Source organism: Sceloporus undulatus, chromosome 4 (assembly GCF_019175285.1).
Source record: "Sceloporus undulatus isolate JIND9_A2432 ecotype Alabama chromosome 4, SceUnd_v1.1, whole genome shotgun sequence".
In the NCBI taxonomy this organism is placed as follows: domain Eukaryota; kingdom Metazoa; phylum Chordata; class Lepidosauria; order Squamata; family Phrynosomatidae; genus Sceloporus; species Sceloporus undulatus.
In genome coordinates, this window is record NC_056525.1 from 48,910,368 (window position 1) to 48,934,019 (window position 23,652).

A 23,652-nucleotide genomic window follows, 5' to 3' on the forward strand; every position below is an offset into this window, starting at 1 on the left:
ATTTATTATTATTATTATTATTATTATTATTATTATTATTATTATTATTATTATTATTATTACATAGCTGAGTTAGTGTGGAAAATAAGTAGGCAAAGGGATCTTGAAGCACCCTTGTGACAAACTAAAAGAGAGAAGTTGGTAGCATGCACTTTTGTAGTGCCTGCAAGATCCCTCTGCAACCTTTCATCATGTTCAGCATTTTTTTCCCTGCAAGTTACTGGTAATATATACTTACCCGAGAGTAAATCCCACTGGATTTAATGAGGGATTATGTTTAAACAATCAGTTATGCACATTACCTCTAAAAGCACTATAGCAAAAGGATGTCTTGTCCAATTTGGTGGATAATCTATGACAATATTTCAGCTCTTATAGGCTGTGCAGTGTTTAATGGAACAGCATCACTTCGCTGGGAAATTACAGTGGGTCCTTGGTATCCACTGGGGTTTGGTTCCAAGACCCCCATGGATACCAAAATCAGCAGATGCTCAAGTCCCATTAAATGCAATAGAACAGTGAAATTGTGCCCCTTATCTAAAATGATAAAATCAAGGTTTGCTTTTTGGAATTTATATAAATTTGTTAATATTTTCAAACCGTGAATGGTTGAATCCATGGATCAGTTATGGCGAACCTCTGGCACGCGTGCCAGAGGTGGCACTCAGAGCCCTTTCTGTGGGCACATGTGCTGTCGTTCCAGCACAGAGTTTGGCAGAGTTTGTTACTAGAAAGCCAGAGGGACATGGCACTTTGCAATAAATAAGTGGGTTTTGGGTTGCAGTTTGGGCACTCGGCCTCTAAAAGGTTCACCATCACTGCCATGGATAATGAATCTGAATTTGTTCCACTTTCTCTCTTTCTGTCATGAGAGAATATAATTTTAGTCTGCTCTGAGTTAACTTTCCCCTGAACCTATTTAAGTCTATCCTATCCAATTTGCCAACTTTTGGATAAAACCATCCTCTGGTCTTGAACTCTCAACTACTTGCCCATGCAACAAATATGCTGCCTATTCTTCATCTCTGTGTGCCCTCATTAACTTTTGGCTCTTTGTTCCAGGCTTTGCAGGGACAGAAATCATGTGGTTCTCCAGACAATGCTGAACAGCAACTCCTACTGATCCTAGTCAGCACAGAAAATCATAAGGAATACTGGGAGCAGCAGTTCTGGAGAGCAACATATTTTTATCCTGTCTGGGAGGAAGGTGCTATATAGTATTCAGGTAAACAGGCTACAGATAAGGGCACGCTGTCATCACAAAGGTACTAATATTCTCAAATGTAGGGGGGGAAGACGACTTTTCCTTATGCAACTTCTAGATGGAAGCAGTGTTAGCAAAAGGCTGTCAGTTTCCCAAACAACAAAGTTGTACAGGAAGAGGAAACAGACAAGAAAGTCTGTAGACAACAGAAAACAGTATCATTTGAGACTTCTAGAAAATTTTTCTCCAGGAAAAAAAAGTGATCTGTCTCACAATCCTATGACACATGCTACTGTCATTTTCCTTTCTGAGATGTGCAACAAAAGATTAAGAAGCAGTGATTCTCATAAGTCAGACAATGAGGTAAACTGAGCAGAGTTTTGAATCTATGTCCAAATTCAATATCCACTGGAATACACTGATTCTTAAACATGATACACACAGTGCCAGTGTCCACCAGATATTTTGCGCTTCAGCTTCCACAATTCCTAACTACTTGCTGATGCTGTACTCCTGCACTATGCCCTCACCACCATAAAGCACATATCGTATAGCATAATTTCCCCAGCAAACACAATCAGATGACTAATAAATAACCACATAAGTATTTGATGATACAATGCCCATCTTGCCTGGGCATGGAACAGAAAGCAGAGTTGCAGCCACTAATCTACTCAAAATTATACAGGATGAGATCTTCTAAATTCACTCAAGTAAACAAATTGATTTTATTATGTTACTGTATTAGGTTGAAAGATATCGAGAAAGATTGAAGTGTTCAGAGAGATTAGAATTTGCAAAGTGAAGAAACAACTGAGCAGGGAAGAACAGAAATGTGTTATTTGTAGTGTATGTTTCAGTACCTCAGCACAGAAGAAATAGAAGGACAGGACTGCCTTAGAAGTTTTGCATATGAAACACTGCCACCCCAAAGACAGTAAGATCCCTGACAGCCAGATCTTTTCACTAAAAGGTTAAGATTTTAAGTCTAAAACCAGAAAAGAACTTTTTTCTTAACAAATTGTGGCCATTTTAAACTATGTTTAGTTTCAAACCAATCAACTTCAGGATGTGGTTTATGAAGCTGGGCTGTTTACAGTCCAGTGTTAATACTGACCACACTTCATGAAATGTGGTAAACTGGTTAATCAAGAGTGGAAACAAATGTTTCTGAACTCCTCTCCAAGCCATCCAAAAGGATGCAGGGAACGTGAGGGACAGAAACAGACCTATTCAGTTGACAGCTCCCCATACCACAGTTTAGCTGCTAAATAAACTATTATGCTAAACTTCAGCATAATATCCTAGCAAAGCCACTTTCATAGAGAAATGCTGCTGTTCTGCTTTGAAAGTGACTTATTAGCTTGGCTTTTGGCAAGACTAGAACAAAACATTACACATCAGGTTCTCCTATTCACATATAATGAATTCAGATACTTGTTATTATTTAAAATCCATATCTCTGCCTTGTACACATTGCAGGAAAGGCAATTAGCAAAGACTCCCAGAGAAGGGGCCTTTAGTCATGCAACAGCCAGGCTGGATCCAACATACCAGATATACAATGTAGAATTTAAGTGCACAATCTGAATCACAAGAAGTTTCAGAAATGTAAAATGAAGCTTAGAGTTTGAGGATTGTTCTTTTTTAATAGAGTTTGTTTTTCCTGCACTTACCATAAGCACGGTAGCAAACTAATTAGGTGAAGGAGGCAGTGTATAATACTAGCTAGCTTCTGTGCCCAAAAGGTACATGGAAACACCCAACCACAACACAAGGCTAGCCTTTTTTATTAATAATGTCTCTTCTTCTTAACTGTAACCCCAGTGTGGGAAACAGTGCTGACTATTACCTTCTTGGGGCACATTAGTGTATCCTAATATGTCTTTCCTTCAGTAGTTACAGCTCAGTATAGACATCTGCCATACATTCATTACAACTAATGAATAAGTTATAGTTTTAGTAAACTACAACTTATTTTATTTTGCAGAAGAAACATCTATATAATGACACAGGCACGTGCTTTCTCCAGATTCTCCAAAAACCCAATTGTTTCAGTAAGGCAAAAGATGGGAGTGGAGTGCAAATGCTATGCATAAACATGTTTCTTACTGCTTCCTGTTGACAAGGAACAGTCACATTGCTATTGCACCACTTCCGTTAACAAGCAGCTTTCTAGAAGGAAAATGCTTGGAAAAGCTCCCAAGTTCCCTTAGGTATGTGGCAGTTGGACTAGACACAAATGGCATAAATCCACTCCACAGGACTAGACATGCAGCACATCAAGATGGGCGCCAAAAAGAAAGCAACAACTCAGTCAAGTTGGGCAAAGCAATCCTTTACCAGGACCTTATGGCTTACTAGCTTCTTTTGAATTATTTTAAGCCATCTGCTTGTGGTATGCAGTGAACAAAATTACAGGGACTAATCTTGGATAGAGAAAATAGCATGGGCATAATGATACAGTAGCTCCTTCCAGCTCTACACGTCTGTTATTTCTAAAATGTCAGCTTCTCAGTATGTTTTTGCCTGGGCCATCTTTCACAACTAGTATTTAAGACTGGCTGACACTCTAGGTGTGAAGAGTTTACTAAAAGCATTGCAACTTCTTGAAACCAAGTATTTGCAGCAGAAACTCTAATTTGAAGCATTCAAGTGAGCTGGTTCAGGATACACTTTAAAGCACCAATATCAAATGGATGCAGGCCACACCAGAGGGTAACAATTGCAAATTAGCAACAGTCTACCCCCAAGACATTCTATCTGCTATCATACAGATATACCTATTTTCCCACAGCACACTTTGTAACTAGTGTGAATAACTGACACTTTTTTCCATATTAACACATGACAATTTCAGAAGCTGAAATCATATAACTGGGTTGTACATAAAATAAATTAAGTGTAGAGAGAGAACCAGTAACTGCAAAATTTTAGTTCCTCCCTGAAAGCAGCAGCTAGGTTTCTCATTTTGAAGCGTAGTTATGTACAGTGGTACCCCGGGTTACGAATTTAATTCGTTCCGCGGCGCCATTTGTAACCCGAAAGATTTCGCAACCCGAAACCGCTAGCGCTGGAAAGCCGCGGCTTTTAAATTTCGTGCCAAAAAGCGCCGAAACACACCAAAAAAATTTCGTAACCCGAAAAATCTTTCGTTACCCGGAACAGTTTTTTCCAAGCTAACTTTTTCGTACCCCGGAAATTTCGTAACGCGATCAATTCGTATCCCGGGGTACCACTGTACAGGTAAGCACTAATAACATTAGACTCAATTCTTTATTTCAGAACTGACATAGATTTACATTTCACTTAACAAGCAGATACCTCCCACCTGAAAGAAACTTTTGTTGTAGCTCCCACTTTTTTCATACTCAGACATAAAACCAGATTTAAGAGAAAGACACTAACCACGCCAATGAGACAAGAATTTTGGGCAGTGAGACAAGAATTTTGTTTGTAGTTTGTGATCACACCTCTTTTCTAAGTATGTTAAGCAGAGAGACACGAGGGACTGCAATAACCACTGGACCACTGTATTAATCTCCCAAGAAATCAAAGTGATACTCAGCATTTTACAAAGCCTTTTATCATATGTGGACTGAGATAGCCAAGGTGGGTGTGGAAAGGAAGATCCACTAGAGATCATATTGCAAATATATGCTTGCTAGTGCAGCACATCAAAGAATTTCAAAAGAAAATCAACTTGTGCTTTATAGATCATAGGAAATCCTTTGAATGTGTAAATCATGAAAAACAATGGTTCCTTTGAAAAGAAACAGGCATGCCATATTATCTGGGTGTCTTGATGTGTAACTTATATTCTGGACAAGAGGCCACTTTCAGGACACAGTATGGAGAAACAGAATGGCAAGGAGAGTCAGACAAGGCTGTATTTTATCATGCTATCTTATTTATATGCATCAAATGGAAAGCACAAGACTCAGAGGAAGGTGGTTTGAAAACTGGGCAAAAGAACAACAAACAAGATATACAGAAGACACCATATTGTTATTGGAAAATGCAAAGACTTGGAAGACTCCTGATGAAACTTAAGGGACAAAGGGCAAAAGCAGAGTTGCAGATGAATATTGTGTGTATGTACCTGCATGTTGCCTGTTGATTTATGGTGTCTCCATTAATTTAATAAGGTTTTCTTAGGAAAGAAAGACCCAAAGGTGGTATGCCATTATTCTAAATTTAGCCTGCAGGCCCTGGTATTCCTTGGTAGTCTCTCACTGAAACACTGTGTTAGGAAAGAAAAATAAGGGCCATGGGTGATTTAAATAACATGAAAGTGGATGGTGAAGACATTAAAATACTTGAAGATTTTCTGCATGTTGGCTCAGTCATAAATTTTAAAAAACAAAAGATTCAGACTTTGAAGGGCAGCTATAAAATAACTAGACAAGATCTTCAAGGGCAAATATCTATCAATAAATTAAATCAGAATCATTCATGTCATAGTATATCCAACATATTTTTGTGAATGCGAGACAGAAAACTGACAGATCAACTCATTTGAAATGTGTCACTGGAGGAGGGCACTCTGGATACCGTGGAATGCCAGAAAGAAAATAAATGAGTCTGAGAGCAAATCAAGACAGAATTATCACAAGAAACCAAAATGACTAAACTGAGGCTATTGTACTTCGGACATATTATGAGAAAACATGCGGCATTGGAAATATTATAACACTGGGAAAAGTAGAAGATCACATTACAGATGGACTGAATCAATAAAGGAAGCCACAGCCCAGAGTTTACAAGACCTGAAAGGGCTGTTGATGATTAAGGCTGTTGGAGGTCACTTGTTCAGTGTTGTCATAGCCGATACCAATTTGAGACTAAACAGCATTAGCCATACTTCAAATACATGAGCCTGGTTTTAGATTCACTTAAAATTCACTTTTTGTATGTTTTAATTGTCTTGTTCTTTAAAATTGTAAGCTGCTTTAAGTCCCAACTTTGGAGTGACAGTGGGATATAAATACAACAATTTTAATTTTCAAAATGTTAGTTATTTTGTATTGTATTAACTCTGTTCTGTAGTAATAAATACACACAGCTGAAGAAATTACTTGGTCAACAGAAATGCAAGAATATAGGCTCTTTTGTGTTATACTGCAAGCCTAAAGCTTTTTATCAGATTTGCAAGGAACCTTTGGACAAATACCACCAACCCCCTCATTCTTCTTTTTTTTTGGTGGTTTGGTTGTTTTTGGTGGTTTGTGTTGGTTTTCGTTGGGTGTGTGAGGTGTGTTTTTTTGGTGGTGGTTTTGGGTTTTAACTGTTTTGTGGGTGGGAGGGGTTGTATTTGGGTTGTGGGTCCCCCCCAACCCCCAAAACACACAACCGCCAACACAACACACAACACCCAACCACACCAACCACACAAAACACCCCACCACCCCAAACCCCAACCCAAAACACCACACCCCCCACCACCCACCCCTAACCACAACCCCAAACCAACCCCCCCCCAACACCCAACCACCACCCCACAACCCAAAGCCAACACCACACCAAACCACCCCCACCCACCAACCCCCAACACAAACCCCACCCCAACACACCAAAGACCAACCCCCAAACCACAAAACCAAACCAACCCCACACCCCACCACCCCCCACCACCACACACAAACCCCAAACCAACAAACCCCCAACCCCCCCCCACAACCAAACGCCCACCCACCACCCAAAACCCAACAACACCACCAACAAAACACCAACGAAACCCCCAACCCAACACCAACCCCCCGCATGCCCCCCCTTATCCTTTCCTCTCCCTGCTCCTCCTCTTCTCCTCCCATTATTATGATGTGTAAGTACAGTCCAGTTTTTCCTTCCCTGAGGCTATATAATAATAAAATAATAAACTAAATAAATAATAATTGTGTTTATTTATTACCGCTATTCCAAGATCATAGTGGTGAACAGCAAGTAAGCTAATTTGCCCCCAACAGTCTGGGTACTCATTTTAGCGACCTCGGAAGGTGCAAGCCTGAGTTGAGCTTGGGCCCTTTTGCTGGTCGTGAACGCGGCAAACTGTGTCCTGGAGTGAATGGCTGCAGTACAGGCATTTAACCACTGCGCCACCAGGGCTCCTCTAAAGTGGCTTTTTGCTGTTAGACTAGTAGGAGAAGGCCTCCATGTTTCTGACATCAACCTTACCAAACATAGGAAAGGGGGGGAAAGGGTGGGGGGGGGGAGATTTCTACTTGGAACTTAAGATACTTGAACCAAATTCATTTCCATTATTTGCATTTAACAGCTGTTGTTCTGTTGTGCTTGTCAGAAAACATTTCATGCTCTTCACTGCAGAGTAAATACCACTTATTTTAACAACCAGTACAGGACCAAGTGACTATGGCCCCTAGACTGCAGCTTCCATAACCACTGGCTATGTTGACTACAGGTGATGGGTGCTGCAGTCCAACAATATCTAGAGGGCCATATTTACTCACCTTTATCTCATGTGTAGCTCAGAGGTACAGTATCAAAAACCACATACTAAAATCTAATACCCCCACTATAGCCATGTGTGGAAATGCACAAAGGACATTTTAAAATTCCAAATGTTCTTATCATGCAATGCAGGAAACTGCCGTGAGACCAGAGATTTGTGTGGGCTTTCAGATTCCAGCCATGTTATTCAACATGTGCATTTTATATCCACATTCTTGAAGAATAGAAAAGTTCACCTTCCAAATGCCAAGTGATGACATTTTTCCATTTGAAATAGGCAGTCAGCTTCTGATTTACCACTCAAATTTAGTAACCTAGTTACTATTTATAAATATGTTTCTACTTTGACAAAGTTGCAGTAATCAAGAACTCAAACAGAAACTTCTGCACATCAACAGAAATTTAGGCATTAGTGGCACAGGTATATACTAGAAAAATGTATATTCAAAGACATGATGTGGGTGCCTACATACCTGTAATAACGTGATTGCAAGTAAGTGGAACACACAGCTTTTGATACATGACTAGCAGAGCCAAAGTCTATGACCTTCACTCTGTATGGCTGGCGTACTGGATCAACCAGCATGATATTTTCAGGCTTCAGATCAGCATGTATTAAACCCAGGCTTTTCAGTTTCATCAAGGCAGTTGCCACCTGTTGCAAAATCGGCCGAATATACTTCAGAGGCAGGGGACTAAATTTATTTTGTTTTAAGAAATCATACAGGTTTTGCTCCAGCATCTCAAACACCAAGCATGTGTGATTTTTGTGTTGAAAGCACTCATAAGAACGGACGAAGTTGTACTCATCAGCATTCTCGCTGCTCAGCCGAGAGAGAATGCTCACTTCAATCTGCCCTTGTCTGGCATAAGAAGGGTGGTTTTTCAGGATCTTGATAGCTACAATCTCTTTCGTGCTGCGCTTCCAACATTTTGCCACCTGCCCAAAGGTCCCTCGGCCCAAGAACTCCAGGACTTCATAGCTATTTGTCATGGAACAAAGAATCTCATGTTGGACCAACTGGTAATCTCCTTCACCACTAGAACTACTGGTTTTGGTTGTCACAGTGGTGGTAGTGGCCGCAGCACCCACCGCAGGTCTGTTTTGCAGCATGAGAGGTGGATGTTCCTCAATTATTTGCACGCTACCGTTGCTATCAACCTCCTCACTTTTCCTTTTTAATCCACATTTTTGATATGGTTCCAGCAAAGCAATATTAGCCCTGTGTGTTAGGGCTTGGCTATTTTGGAAGGATGTTGTTCCACCACTGCCTGTGCTGTCCGCTGCTGTAACCACAATGTGCTCAACGGAAGGAGCAGGGAGAAGGAGGCTCTGGTCATAAGCAGGGATGCTGAAGTTTGCTACCTGGTGAGAGGAAGTTGCTGGCCCTTGAGCTGCTGGGAGATTTTTGCTCTGACTGTAATACTCGTCACTGTTACTCTGTTCTGAAACATCCCAGCTAGAGGGCTCCACTTTCAATTTCTTGGCACTGCAGAAGGCACTCGAAGATACTGATGGAGGAGAGAACACCTGCAGCTGTGAGGCCATACCTGAAAATGAAAGAAAGATTTAGTCAGTCACCAATAAACATATCTAGATCAAGCAACAGGACATCCGCACTTGGCAAGGAGAACAAGAATGATAGGTCTCTTATATTGGGTAAAGAAAACATAATTTTCTTTCTGAAGTAATCTTGTAAGTAGTTCTATCACTGATTTCAAATTAATAAAAGTTAACAATCTGTGGAAGATTTTATTTAATCTTAAGTATTTAAAGTGAATAGAATAGGTATGAGTAGATAACTTGGAAAAAGTGTTAAGTGAGTTAAGGTTTGTATACACTTGGACCTTCGTATCCATGAGGGATCCATTCCAGACTCCCCTGCAGATACAAAAACATGTGGGACCTCAAGTCCCTTTGTCCTCAATGGTGGCACAATGTGCTTGCGGCTGCTAACTCAGCCACGTGCACAGGCCGCCATTGGGACAACGGAGTTTGCTGTCTGTAGATGCTTAAATCCACGGATGGCAAGCCTGCAGATGGTGAGGCTCCACTGTACTTACTCGCTGCTTTCCAGGAGCCATAATTTCTTCTATCTACTATGCATACTATCTGTATAACTGTCCTGGATCTGGCCATACCAGCTGTCTATCCTAGTTCTAACAAATTAGAAACCACCTGTCATTAAGACTGGAGTCACACTGCATTCCCAACAATTACTCCTATATACTAGTCAGCCTTCTCAAGGATACGCCCCCAACCTGAATTATGATATCACAGTTTTCTGTTAATTGTATTGCTAAACAAGTCAACCAACTGCTACTTTAAAAGCCGTAGTAGGGAATATTCCTTATTACAACTACATCATTAATGTGAGAAGAAGAGAATTGTTCTTGGTGATATTTGGATATCGTCTCCCCCCTTTGGCATAGTTTAATATTTATTATCTTAATGCTGTTCATAAGTTTGAACATCTATGAGCAGAAAAAAATAGAACATAGCCTTATCAATTTTGAATGGTCTTACACTATTGCCTACAATAAATAAATAAATAAATAAATAAAGACAACCACTTGAGAAAGTTTTTGCCTCAGGTGCATCACAGAGGATAAAACCAAAAGCAGAGCAAAAACCTCTCCAAGGGTCCTTCAGAGTTCAAGTCATTACTTCTTGTCAGTCCTTTTTTATGGAAAGAGTTTTTAACCTTTTATTTAAACATTAAGCATGCCATCAAGAGTGTAAGGTATCTTCTAATATCTCACTTTTCAACAACTGGGAACACCCTGATGAAAAGAGGGCAAGTTTGAAAGCCTATTGCTCTAGACCAGGGGTAGGCAGCCTGCGGCCCGCGGGCCACATGCAGCCCAGCGAGGCCTTGGGACCGGCCCCAGCCCGGTCCTGCCACCGATTGCCGCCAGGGCCTTTGGCCTCTCACGCACAGAGGCAAGGGGGGCAATTGTCTATAGATGCCTCAGAAACATGCATTTATATTAACATTTTTTTAAAAAATCAGCAAATTTTTTTGTGTGTCCTCCACTTTTTAAAGAAAAGTGTCCACCATCGGAAAATGTTGTCCTACATTTGTCCCGATTTATTTATTTATTTAAATTTTCAAAAAAAAATATTTATTTATTGGCTTCGGCCCCCCCAGTTGTCTGAGGGACAGCAACCCGGCCCCCGGCTCAAAAAGGTTGCTTACCCCTGCTCTAGACTAAAGATATTAATCAGGAAAGACATTCTTTAAAAGTTCTGCACTTTAAAAAAAGAGAGATGTTAACACATATGTCTTTATCTAAACAAACCATATTTCTTTCACTGTAACTAACATTTGGCAACATTCATAGCATATTTTAAATTGGCAAGAAACTATATCTATTTCAACAGGAAAAAAAATATTCATGCACTGTTAGCCCTGTTTATGGCAGTTAATGTGGACAACTTTGGCCTCAATCCAACTGCTAGTCCCAACTAGAGTAGATCCATGAACGAATATAATTTACCATCTAATTAAAAATAATAATTGTAAGCTGCTCTGATAGCCTTTAGGGCTGAAGGGCGGGGTATAAGTACTCTAATAAATAAATAAATAAATAAATATGGCAATTTATTCAGTCTGCACTAAATTAGACCAGCAATTGTTATCAGGCTTTTGTTTCTATCTTCCTTCCCACTAAAGACACTGGAACAACATATTGCATGGATACAATGTTAATTATTTACCACAGTGGACAGTCAAATCATCTGTCATTCATACTGCAAAATACAATGAATGCCTCTGTACTTGGTACAAAGAGTGGTACTGAACAAGACTATAAAAGTATCAGTTTATTAGAAGATAGTTCTATCTGGATCTTTTTTCCACTTGTCATTGCGTGGACCTATGAAGACCATCAAAGTAGCACATTCTAGCCTGTGATGACAAATACAATCCAGAAGTAGTCAGGTGTACTTAGTGACACTTAATTTCAATGTTGGGTTACACATCATGGGATTTATGACTCATCAGGTAAGTAGATTACTTTAGGGTTTTTAAAAGGTGTTCCTTAAAACCCTCTGTGAACTAAAACAGGGTGTTCTTTAAAACCTCTTATGAACTAAAACTCAAAAGAATTAGGAAAAAAGGAGGGAAAAAACAAATTACAGGGGGAAAGCATTTCTGATCCAAACAAGCCATTTCAAAAACCTGCATCTGATTCTAACTGCAGTGACAAGACACCTTACCCAACGAAAAGCAACCAATGGGAGGGATGAACTTCCTGTAAAGTGGGAGTCCACTGTTCAACTGGCTATTCTAACGTCAATGTCCCAGCAGAAGTTCTGACCCCTTCCCTATTTCCCACCAGTGTGAGATCTAACAGATGATTACAGACCTCAGACAAGCACTTTTTCAACATGTTGCATGTCTCAACTGAGAGAACAGTAGCATGTTTAGTCATTCTGAACTCAGCCGTTAATCTATTTGTTCAAGCTGCCTCAACTGTCTGAGCCTAAATAAAAACATTCAGGAAGTGTATGAACATGTCTTCTTCGTCAGCCCATAACTGCTTATTTCTAACAACGAACACAAGTCTTTCATATCTTTATACAGCTGAAGCTCAATTAAGCCAGCTTACAATAAAACTGACTGCCCTGATCTGTAAACCAAGCAATTAACAAACAGCAATGCCTGGTACTCAATACTTATTCAAGGCCAGATTAAGGAAGGAGCAACATGTGCACTACATGTTTTTTCTGTAATATTGGCGTAGAGTCAAGTATTTTGAAAAGCGAATATCCTTTCCAGCAGTTCATTCCAGCTCTATAGTTTGTTGGCTGCACTAGTGAAAACCAGTAGCTAAGGGAAGGAATCTGGCATGACGAGATGTCCCTTCAAGTTCACTCCTAGTCAATATCTGAAAGATAAATGCTGTACTAGAGACATATCAGGTTTCAAAGAACAACCACAAAAAGTTATTTCAGGGAAACACTTTTATCAGTAGCCAGGAAACTGCCTTCACTCCTAGTCCATACTGTATATAAAGCTGGGTCAGATGCCACATCAGTACTATTTGTGATCTGTGAAACTAATCTGAGTACAAAATGATCAAATACACTTTTGCTCCTACCCAACTCCTCAGTACTACTACGACTTTCTCAACAATATCAACAACAACGCAAGTTCCAGCTAGCCCCTCATCTAGCTCCAATAAACATGAGGGTGTGATCAACAATGGCAGGTTTTGCATTTCAGGGTGTAGTGACCTAGATAGAGCAGTCTTGGCTCTGAAGCTATCATGGCTGATTTCTAGATCATTATCTGTTCAGTCCTTACATCAACACACACAGAGTTCACAGTATCCCTGTCTGGCTAATTTTGGCCAGAGTGTTGGACAAGATAAACCTCTGGCCCGATACAAGGCAATGCTGTTGCCTACAACTGGGCAGCGTAACAAATTAAATGGCAGGAGATAGAAGAAAACAACCTTCCCTTTTCTCACAATATTACAATCCGGGGCCATCCAGTAACACTAAGTAGGACAAGACTGAGCACAAGGAAAAGGAAACACTTGTTCACATCACACATATTTTAACTATGGTATTTACTTCCATAAAATGTAGCAAAGGCTTTCACTGGCTTGTTGTTGTTTTTGTTGTTGTTATTGTTGTGTGTCTTCAAGTCATTTCCAGGTTATGGGGACCTTGAGGAGAACCTATTTATTAGAAGGTTTTCTTGGCAAGATGTGTTCAGAGGTTTGCCACTGCCTTACCCTGAGGTTGAGAGAGTGTGACTTGCCTAAGGTCACCCAGTGGGTTTCATGGCTGAGAATCAGACCCAGGTCTCCAGGGCCCCTGTCCAACACTCAAACCACTATGCCATGCTATTTATCAACCAGCATTAGAGGATTTCCCACACCCAGAATGGTCGCCTAGATAGGCATTTGGTCTTCCCTAGGAGCCCACTTCTTATATGCTTGTAAAGGTTTGTTAATTACTGAAGAACAAATGTTTAAACTATATGACTATAAAATGTGCCTTCCTTGATGTGATGATGTGTGTCCATTAGAGACATATTCTCAACACAGTTGACCCATTGATATTAATATAATTAATGTCTCCCCCCCCCCCCTTCACATACATATTGTTATTATCAACCTTTCAGAGTGCATCCTAGAGAGCGTTCATTCCCAAGGAGGAGGGAACACCTGAATGATGCTACAAAAAAAACAGATTAATGCCAGTTATTTTTTACAATACATGAAGACTTTGGATATAGTTTAGCAACAAATGGATACTTATACTCATGTCCTCCTACTTATCCTAAAAAAGGTTTCTTAGGTTATGCTCTGGATGCGGCAGGAAAGATTTGCTTGGCTCTGGGCACGATCACACTTTGGCTACAGAACATGTAAGGCGTTTTGATTTCTCAAACCCACCACTGGTACCTAAACCGATTGCAAAGAGTGACATTTTTGCTATGGGAAAAGAAACACAAAAGAATATGAACTGCCACTGCCTAGAGTTGTTTAGGGTGATCGCAGAACCATAGAGATGGAAGAGACCACAATTATTATACCTTTCCTTAAAAAAGTCCAAACCAGTCCCAACATACCCTTCCCAGTAAGCCCAAGTACATTGAAGCTGGGAGAGGCACCTTCCCAGGCTACTATGGGATGATTTGGGAAAGAGACTTATTTTCACTGAGGAAGTAGGCTTACGTCTACGAAAGCTCATGCTACCAACCTCTTTCTTCCAGTGAGTGTCAAAGGTGCTACAAGTCCCCTCTGCATACCTACCATATACACTCGACTATCAGAGGACCTCAAGTCTAAGTTAACGGCAGGTTTTGGGGGGCAAAGTTAGGGGTTTTTGTTTGGATCAAGTCCAGGGTAAAACTTAGGGACCTGTAACAAAGGAGCTAAAGGACGGAGCAAAGGGAAACAACACCAAGCAACTCACGAAAGTCCAATAGGTGTAACTAAAGAGTAGAGGGAGGTCAATGCTTTTAGGAGAGATTACTCTCTTCTTGGCTTTCCTTTTAAAAAAGTAAGAGCTAAAGAACAACCCCAAAGGATCAAAATGTAGGACATTCCAGGGAAATGTAGGATGTCCCACAAGAAAAAAACTGGAAGCACTCATGTAAATATAAATTCATGCTTCTTAGCCAGGCTGAAAATGGAGGGCATTTGGGAATTTCTCCTAAGCTGGAGGCTGAAATAGAGGACATGTCCGGGAAAAGGAGGATGCCTGATCCAGGGTGGCCACATGTCCCAGCGACAAAGGAGGACAAGGCAGCGCAAAACGGGAGGCGCTGGAGAGAAATGGAGGGAAGACAGGACCAAATAAAAGCTTGAAGGAGTCGAATAAATAGAAATCCCAGGCTTCTTCGTCATGCTCAGAATGGAGGACCTTTTGGAATTCCTCCCGGACACAAGGCTGCAATGGGAAAAAGGAGGAGGCCTGGTCCCCCTGTAAAACACTGCCATTAATGTGTGTATAAGCTTTTCAGTCCTGCTGGAAATGGAGGATGTTCTTTAATTCTTCCTGGACAGAAGGAAGAGATAGACAAGACGTCCTGGAAAAGGAGGACGCCTGGCCGCTTTGTAAAAGCACCTTAGTCCTCCTGGAAGGCCTCCTGGGCTGAAGGCTGCTGAGCCAAGGCTCCCGTCAATGTCAGCCCCTGTTTCTTAGCCAGGCTCAAAATGGAGGGCGTTTGGCAACAGCTCCTGGGCGGAAGGCTGGAAGGGCCGAGAGAGAGGTCCCGGGGAAGGAGGGTGCCTGGCCCCCTGAGAGGAAGAGGAAGAGCAGGAAGGTGCTGGGCCTCCGGCAGAAAGGCCGATCCGCCGCCCACTCCTCCGGGAAGGCAGAGGCCTTGTCGGACAAGAGAGAGAGAGGGAGGGAGGGAGGGAGGGAGGGAGGGAGGGAGGCCTTTACTCACTCGCCGCCGTTGGGGGTGTCTCAGCCTCGTTCCGGGCCGGGAGCTGCTGCCTGCCGGAGCCGGGGGACGAGCGGGCGCATCCTAGCCCCGGGAGACGGAGACGGAGACGGGGCCGGCCCGGGCGGGGGGCGGGAGCGAGGGGGCCGCCGCGGCCCTGCTGCCCAGCCGCCCTTGCCGACGCCACCGCCAGCGAGCCCGGCCCCCGGCCCCCGAGCCTCCTCCTCCTCCGCCGCCGCCGCCGCCGCCGCCGCCGCCTTCGCCCTGAGGCCCCCTCAGCCCCGCTGACTCCGCGCCCCTCTGCTCTGACAGGCGCAGGTTGCCGAGCCCCGAACCAAGCCCAGCTCCGCGGAGAGGAGGAGCCACGGGACGAAGCACAGGCCGAAGCAGCCGAGCGCCGACACAACGGATCAGGGAGGAGGGAGGGAGGGTCACGTGACCCGCGCCTCTTGGCTTCGGAGGGGGAACTTTAGAGCTGGCTTCCTCCAGGACGCAAGGCCTCCAGGATTCAAGGCTCTGCGTCTTCAAACGCCCTCCGCCCCCGATACACTCCCCTGTCCCAGCCCCATGACATAGAATGGCCTAGTGGAATGGAAGATAAAGTAACATAAACATAGAGAGAGAGAAACTCTGGTCTCTTAGTGTCCTACTCCAGCATTCAAACCATTACGCCACGGTGGCTCACTTTCTCTCTCTCTCTCTCTCTCACACACACACACACCCCTAAATGCACACATATACGTACACAGAGATGCACACACATAGATAAATGCACACACACACACATAGATACACACATGTACACACCCATATATCGATATATACATACACAAACATATATATATATTTGTGCTATAGCATATATATAAAAGAGCCAGCATGGCATACTGGTTTGAGTGTTGGACTAGACATTGGGAGACCAGAGTTCAAACCCCAGCTCAGCCATGGAAAGCCACTGGGTGACCCTGGCCAAGTCACACTCTCTCAGCCACAGGGGATGGCAATGGCAAACCCACTCTGAACAAATCTTGCCAAGAAAAACCCATGGTAGATTTCCCATAGGTTGGAAAGGACTTGAAGGCACACATACGTACAGTATATTCAACACACATACATACAGTATATATATATATATATATATATATAGTCTTTGCCATTTTTTATACCATTCTATTACGCCATTGTATGTAATGGGGCTTGGAATATCCACGGTTTTTGATATCCGCTGAGGGTCCTGGAACCAAACCCCAACAGGCATCAAGGGCCCACTGTATTATGTAACCCATGAAATGCAGTTACACAACACCCATACATGTTCCAGACCCCTGGAAACACACACTCAGACAAGAGCCCTATTTGGAAAAAACAAATGTTACACAATCCAATCCTGCGCACGTTCAATTGAGAAGCAACAAAGGGTGACCAGAGGGCCTCCTTTTCCAGGACACGTCCCCCATTTAAACCTTCTGTCCAGAAGGCATCCCCAAACGCCCTCCTTTTTGTGTAGGACTAAGAAGTACAAGTTTATATTTATAGAAATGTTTTTACAGCGTGACCAGACACCCTCCTTGGACAGGCCCTCCATCCATTTCAACCTTCTGTCCAGGAGGAATGTCCCAAAATGCCATCCATTTTAAGAAGCATGAATTTAGATTTAAATTAGTGGAGTTGCGAGCTGTTAGTTTGTCACATCCTCCAGTTTTTTTCCTCGCATGTCCTACATTTTGTGGTGCCCCACTGGCCTCCAGGTGTATCCTTCCCCACTGAGGACAGCAATAGCAGCCACTGCCTCTAAAATGCCTCCCTTTGATTCAAGGCTTCTAGGTGGCCACAATAATCCAGTTTGACACCACTTTAACTGTTACAGCTCCATGCTATGGGATTTGGGGAACTGTAGTTGGTTGTGGCACCAGAATCCCATAGCATGGAGCCATGGCAGTTAAAGTGGTGTCAACCTGGATTATTTCTCCACTGCGGATGCTCCCTTAAGTGACAAGAGTGCTCTACTTACGTAGGGTTGCCATATCCCGCCTGTGGCGGGACTTTCCCGGTTTGGGGCGGGTCCACACGGTCCCGCCCTGGTTTGGCCCCGCCCCCAGGACACACACCCCCCGCGCGACGAACGCCAAGCAGGGAAAGGAGCCTTGCCTCCGTTCCCTGCTTGGCCTCCTCTGGCGAGGGAAGCGGCCTGACAGCAGGAAAGGGCCTCACCTCAGCGAGGCCCTTTTCCGCTGCCTTGTCGCCTCCTCCGCCGGCGAGGTGAGGCGGCCTGGCTCTGCTCCCTGCTTCCGGCCTCTATGGAGGCCCAAGCCTCCACAGAGGCCGGGAAAGGGGTGAGGCCGCCGCGGAGCGTGCGCAGCGCGGGCGCCCTGCTCCCTCCTTCCCGGCCTCTATGGAGGCCCAAGCCTCACCACAGATGGCCCCGGAAGGGACGTGGGGGCAGCCCCGCGATCGCGCGAGCGCGGGGCGCCCCTGCTCCCTCCTTCCCGGCCTCTATGGAGCCCAAGCCTCCACAGAGGCGCGGAAAGGGAGTGGGGGCAGCCCCGATCGCGGTGATCGCGGGCGCCCTGCTCCCTCCTTCCCGCCCTCTATGGAGGCCCAAGCCTCCACAGAGGCCGGGAAAGGGAGTGAGGGGAGCCTGCGAGCGCCGCAGCGCGGGGCCCCCTGCCTCCTCCTTCCTGGCCTCTATAGAGGCCCAGGCCTCCACAGAGGCCGGGAAAGGGAGTGGAGGCAGCCCGCGATCGCCGTGATCGCAGGCACCCTGCTCCCTCCTTCCCGGCCTCTATGGAGGCCCAAGCCCTCCCACGAGAGCCAGGAAAAGGGAGTGTGTGGCAGCCCGCGTTCGCACGAGCGGCGGGCGCCCTGTCCCCCTTCCCAGGCTTCCCTGCTGCCTGGGAGACATCGTCTCCAAGCCCCAGGGAGGCCTTGCAAGACTCTGTGGTCGGAGCTCCGCCACAGGGTCCTCCAAGGCCTCTCAGCGGCCGAGGAGGCCGCTTGTCATCGCGCTTTTGCGCGGATGATAGGCGGCCCCCACGCTCCTTCCCGCCGCCTGGGAGCAGGCAAGGCTTCCTCCCAAGCCGGGAAGGAGAAGGAGGACAAGGTTTAAAAATGTGGACCTTTTTAAAAAAACGCCCGGTCATTTTTAAACCTTGTCCTACTTTTGTCCCCGTTTGGAGATCCCCAGCTATGGCAACCCTATACTTACGTCTTTTCCATCTGAACATAGTTACTGTCCCTTTTGATCCAGTTGTTCCCCTGAAGATGAGATCCTTCAGATATTTGGCTGAAGAGACAGAAGGCAAAACCTTTGATCCTTTCCAGGTCTGCCAAAGTAGAGGTTCTCTGGTCAAATTGGAAAGAAATGCCTGCCTACTATCTCTGCTGAAGGCCTGGAGTCTACTGGAAAAAGAACTTAAGATGTCTTCTAGAACTTTTTTCCATTCAAAATGGCTAGTGAAGGCTGTCCAGTGGTTCTTTTTTCAACTGGCTTAAAGCAATGCTTTTATAAACATTCTAGAGTCTGACCATTCCTTGAGAAGAAGTAGCCCTGCCTCCTGACTCCTATTCTAATGTAAATAGGATCCTTGTAGCACCTTGGTGGGAAAGGCTGAGCAATTAGGGAGACCATTCCAGTCATTCATTCTATGGATAGTCAAAGATAAATTATTCCAGTCACCTTAGTTACCTTCAGAAGTATCTTGTGACATAGGTTTGCACACTACAGGCTTTTATTATCAACACAAAGAAAGTTCACATTTTGATTAACTAAATTACAAGGGTAACTTAAAGTTGTATTTGTTTGTTGTGTGCCTTCAAGACATTTCTGACTTAGAGCAACTCTATTACATGGCTTTCTTGGCAAGATTTGTTCAGAAAGGGATTTGCCTTTGCCCTCCTCTGAGGCTGAGAGTGTGTGACTTGCTCGAAGACACTCGCTGGATTTCCATGGCCGAGCAGAAATTACAACCCTGGTCTCTAGAGTCATAGTCAAACCACTACAATGGGCCCTTGATATCTGGTGGGATTTGGTTCTAGATTCTGAAGGTTTTCCAGTCACTGGAAAAGACCTCTCCAAATATTTCCCAATAATATCAAGCTGCCTCATAGAGATCCCTAGCAATTGAAGACCTTTGAATCTTACATACTAGCTCAAAATGAGACTATGGCCAATTTTGGCAGTTTAAATACACTTTTTCATCATAGGTAGAAGACCTTAGACATTTTAACTGACTATAGTTGGGCATTCTATGCATAACTCATATAAAACCCTTCCTTAAAAACTCTTCAAAGTGCTAGTATTTACTGCTGTTCTGTGTAATAGGTCCAGTACATATCAGTTTGGAAGCAAAACTACACATCTTTAAAATATGCCAGTGGTTTCTACATATCCACAAAGTTATCCAAGCATACAAAAATCCATATGCTTATGGCACAAGATATTTTTTCCCAAAACAAACCTCAGATATTGTAACCACAACTTACAAGATACCGAAACTCAGCAATATATCAAGAGCAGTTTACACCTGGAAAGTTAAGTAGATTTAGGATAACTGGAAAGTCTTCCTAGTTTTAGATTTATGTATTTGGCTGTAGCAGACACATTTGGCCGGCACATTTTAATAGTGACATATACTGGTGTGAACTCATTTGGAAAAAGCGGGGGGTAGGACACACATAAAAATACATACATAATAGTGGTTTCTACATTCTTGAATAGTGTCCTTCTAAAATATATACAAGAGTGAGGTGCCATGATGAAGTAAAGGGGGGGGGGGGACAGAAGAAGGATGGGGAAACAAAAATAACAGTTGAAGCTCTTAACAGTTACATTAGCATTCTAGATGCGCTCTCTCTCTCTCTCTCTATATATATATATATATATATACTGAAAATTAGATACTGTACATGTTTTATAGTATACAGGAGAGGGGGAAAGGAATATTCTTTTGCCTTTCCAGAATCACCCCAGCTATAGAATGTAGCTTTGGAATCTGTAATAGTTCTTATATAGTCTGAGCCAGTGAAACAAGTATCCATTTTTCTCCCCCAACGTGCCTTTTTGGAACCAGCTGGAGTGCTAAACAACTGTTAGGGTATACAACTAATAATTTTGTGTGTGTGTATATATATATATATATCCAGTGATACTTACATTAAGTTATCCATTTTCCAGCAATTAATTAACAGTCCCTTTCTGTTCTCATAGTAAAGAAAGAAGTGTACTTCATGGACTGAAACACTGCTTAAGCCAGTTCACCCTTAGGATTTTCAGGTGGAGCCAATTAGGCACAGAAATAGCTAGGTAATTGAAACGTAAAGACCTAGTTTTCAGGTGGAGTTTAGACATAGTATTTATTTGATTTATATCCCATCTTTCTCCCAGTATGGGATCAGTGGTGGCTTACAACAAGACAAAACCTGATTAAACTGTTTTAACGCAAACAGGTTACCATTTTAAAACATCATTACTGTTTTTAAAATGTGTAAAATCATACAAAAACAACAATAAAAAGTTTTATTTAAAAAGCACATTGACTACTCATTTTTAAAAAATACTTTCTACAAGAAATTATCATTAGATTACTCTTTGAATAAAAAGGTATCTGAATGAAGGCAGAGGAAGAGTAGATAAGGGGCCAGCCTAGCTTGACAGTTTGATGGGTGGTGAGTACAAGTGTCTTTTAGTTTTTTCTCATGTGTAGATTAAAACAGATATATCACTTATCTGTGAGATACACAAGCTAATGCTACTTTCCCTCCATTTTGAGGATGAGTTTCTGCTTCTTTAATAGCAGTATGAGAGTATAAGTATGCAGTGTGTGTGCTGGGGGGGGGGATAATACAGTTGGAAAAGAACACAAAACAACCCAGTCCAACCTCCTGCCATACAAGAATACACAAACAAAGCATTCTCAACAATCGGCTGTCTAGCCTCTGTTTAAAAACCTCCAAAGGAGACTCCAGCACACTCCAAGGCAGAATATTTCACTGCTGATCAGTTCTTAGTGTCAAGAAGTTCCTCATAATGTTTAGATGGAATCTATTTTCCTGTAGTTCGATTTAATTGTTTGTGTCCTAGTCTCTGGAGCAGCAGAAATCAAGCTCCAGTCTTAATACGACATCCCTTCAAATATTTAAACATGGCTATCATATCACCTCTTATCCTTTTCTGCTAAACATACCCAGCTACCTAAGCTGCTTTTCATATTTTCCAGACCTTTCAGCATTTTGCCCACCCTCCTCTGGACACATTTCAGCTTCTCAACATTCTTCTTGAATTGTGGTGCTCAGAACTGGACACAATATTCCAGGTGAGGTCTGATAAAAGCAGAATAGAGTGGTACTATTACCTCCCTCAATCTAGACATTGTATTCTTATTGATGCAGCTTAGAATCACATTGGCTTTTTTAGCTGCCACATCACACTGTTCTCATGTTCCACGTGGTCTATGTCTCCTAGATCCTTTTTACATGTACTGTTGTCAAGCGATGTGTCACCCATCCTGTATCTGTGCATTTCATTTTTTCTTCCTAAGTGTAGTACATGTTTCTCCCTGTTGAAATTCATTGTGTTAATTTTGATCAAGCTTTCTAATCTGTTAAAGTCATTTTGAATTCTGATCCTGTCCTCTGAGCTATTAGCTACCCCTCTTAATTTGGTGTCTGCAAATTTGAGAGGTATGTCCTCTATTTTATCATCCAAGTCATTGATAAAGATGTTGAATAGCACTGGGCCCAGGACAGAACCCTGTGGCAGCCTGCTAGTCATTTCTCTTCAGGACAAAGAGGAGTCACCATACAACCCTTTGGGTTTGGATGGTCAGACAATTACAAATCCATCTAAGAGTCATTTTGTGACAAAAAGAAATAAGATTAGACTGGGTCCTCTTTCCCACTCCCCCCTTTTTGAAGATGGCAACAATTGCCTTCCTCCAGTCTGCTAGGAATTAATGTCTTCTCCATCAGTGCATCTGAGGTGGGTTGAAATACATAAAAGATCACTCTGAAATAAATCAGTTAATCTTAAATGTGCTAGATTTCTCACCCTTTTTCATGTTTATTCAGTGCAGTTAGCAGAATTGCAATAGTAAACAATACTGTGTTAGGAAAGTTTTCAAAGAAGTGGGTTTATATCCATGGAAGTTTATGCTAAAATAAAAACCTGTTAGTGTTAAATGTGCTGCCACATTGCTTTTTTCCCCCTCCCCCTCCCACCATCCTTTTTATGTCTGAGGAAAGATGGTTAAAAGATGAATCTTTCACAGGAACATACAGCAAAACACAAAATCCATAAATCCTTGTATTGGGCCAACTAAAAAAGCACAAAATACATCATGCAGAGGAACCACACCTCCAGCTGGAATGTGGGGGCTTCTCAGAAAGGAGAAACTGCCAGGGAAACTTCTGAATGGTTTCACATCTCTTTGCCAGGCACTATAAAACATCTAATCTCTTCAGCAAGGTGTAGAGTTACAATATACTTCTCTTGTACGATTTTATGACCAAGACTGCAGGATAATCTTGTAAGTCAACGGCTCAGACCTTTGACTTAACCATGTAAAAATTCTATTCACTTAAATTCTATGATTTCAGGAATTGTCAAACAAGTTCAGTCTTCACTCTTCCACCAGTATGTCGCGGGGGGCGTTTCCACTTGCGATTTAAAATGATTTTAAATACAGTGATTTGTTTTAAAACGACTCAAAATACAGCGAGTGTCATCCCACTTTTCAAATCGCTTTATTTGTATCGTTTCCATTTACATAACGTTTTATTTTGTTTCGCTGTAATTGACACAGTATCATTCCCATTCATGGATGACTCGATGTATATTTAAACCGGTTTTGTTACTTTTTCGTTCACATTCACTTGTTTCGGCTATGAATGTCATGTCAATCAAAGCGACGTCATCATGACGTCACAATACTTCGGAGTAACTTGCATCGATGTAGCCTGTACCTGTGTTCCCACTACGGGGACGTTTTTAATTCGTATTAAATTTCACATTTTTTTTTTAAAAGAGCCAATGAGGAGGCGCTTAAGCTCTTAAGAGTCTAAGCGCCTAAG

The 23,652-nt window shown here is 42.8% G+C and overlaps 1 protein-coding gene across 4 annotated transcripts in view; it reads right to left on the bottom strand.

Moving 5' to 3' along the window:
- Positions 1-15,822, bottom strand: part of HIPK1 (homeodomain interacting protein kinase 1) — a 49,603-nt gene extending 33,781 nt beyond the window's left edge. For all 4 annotated transcript variants that reach the window (XM_042462129.1, XM_042462128.1, XM_042462126.1 and 1 more), the window contains exons 1-2: positions 15,589-15,822; positions 8,146-9,223 (exon numbers count right to left, since the gene is read on the bottom strand). In XM_042462129.1, coding sequence (XP_042318063.1) covers positions 8,146-9,221 — 1,076 coding nt within the window. In that variant the 5' untranslated portion in view covers positions 9,222-9,223; positions 15,589-15,822. The remainder of the gene's footprint in view (positions 1-8,145; positions 9,224-15,588) is intronic.
- Between the last annotated feature and the right edge of the window lie 7,830 nt (positions 15,823-23,652).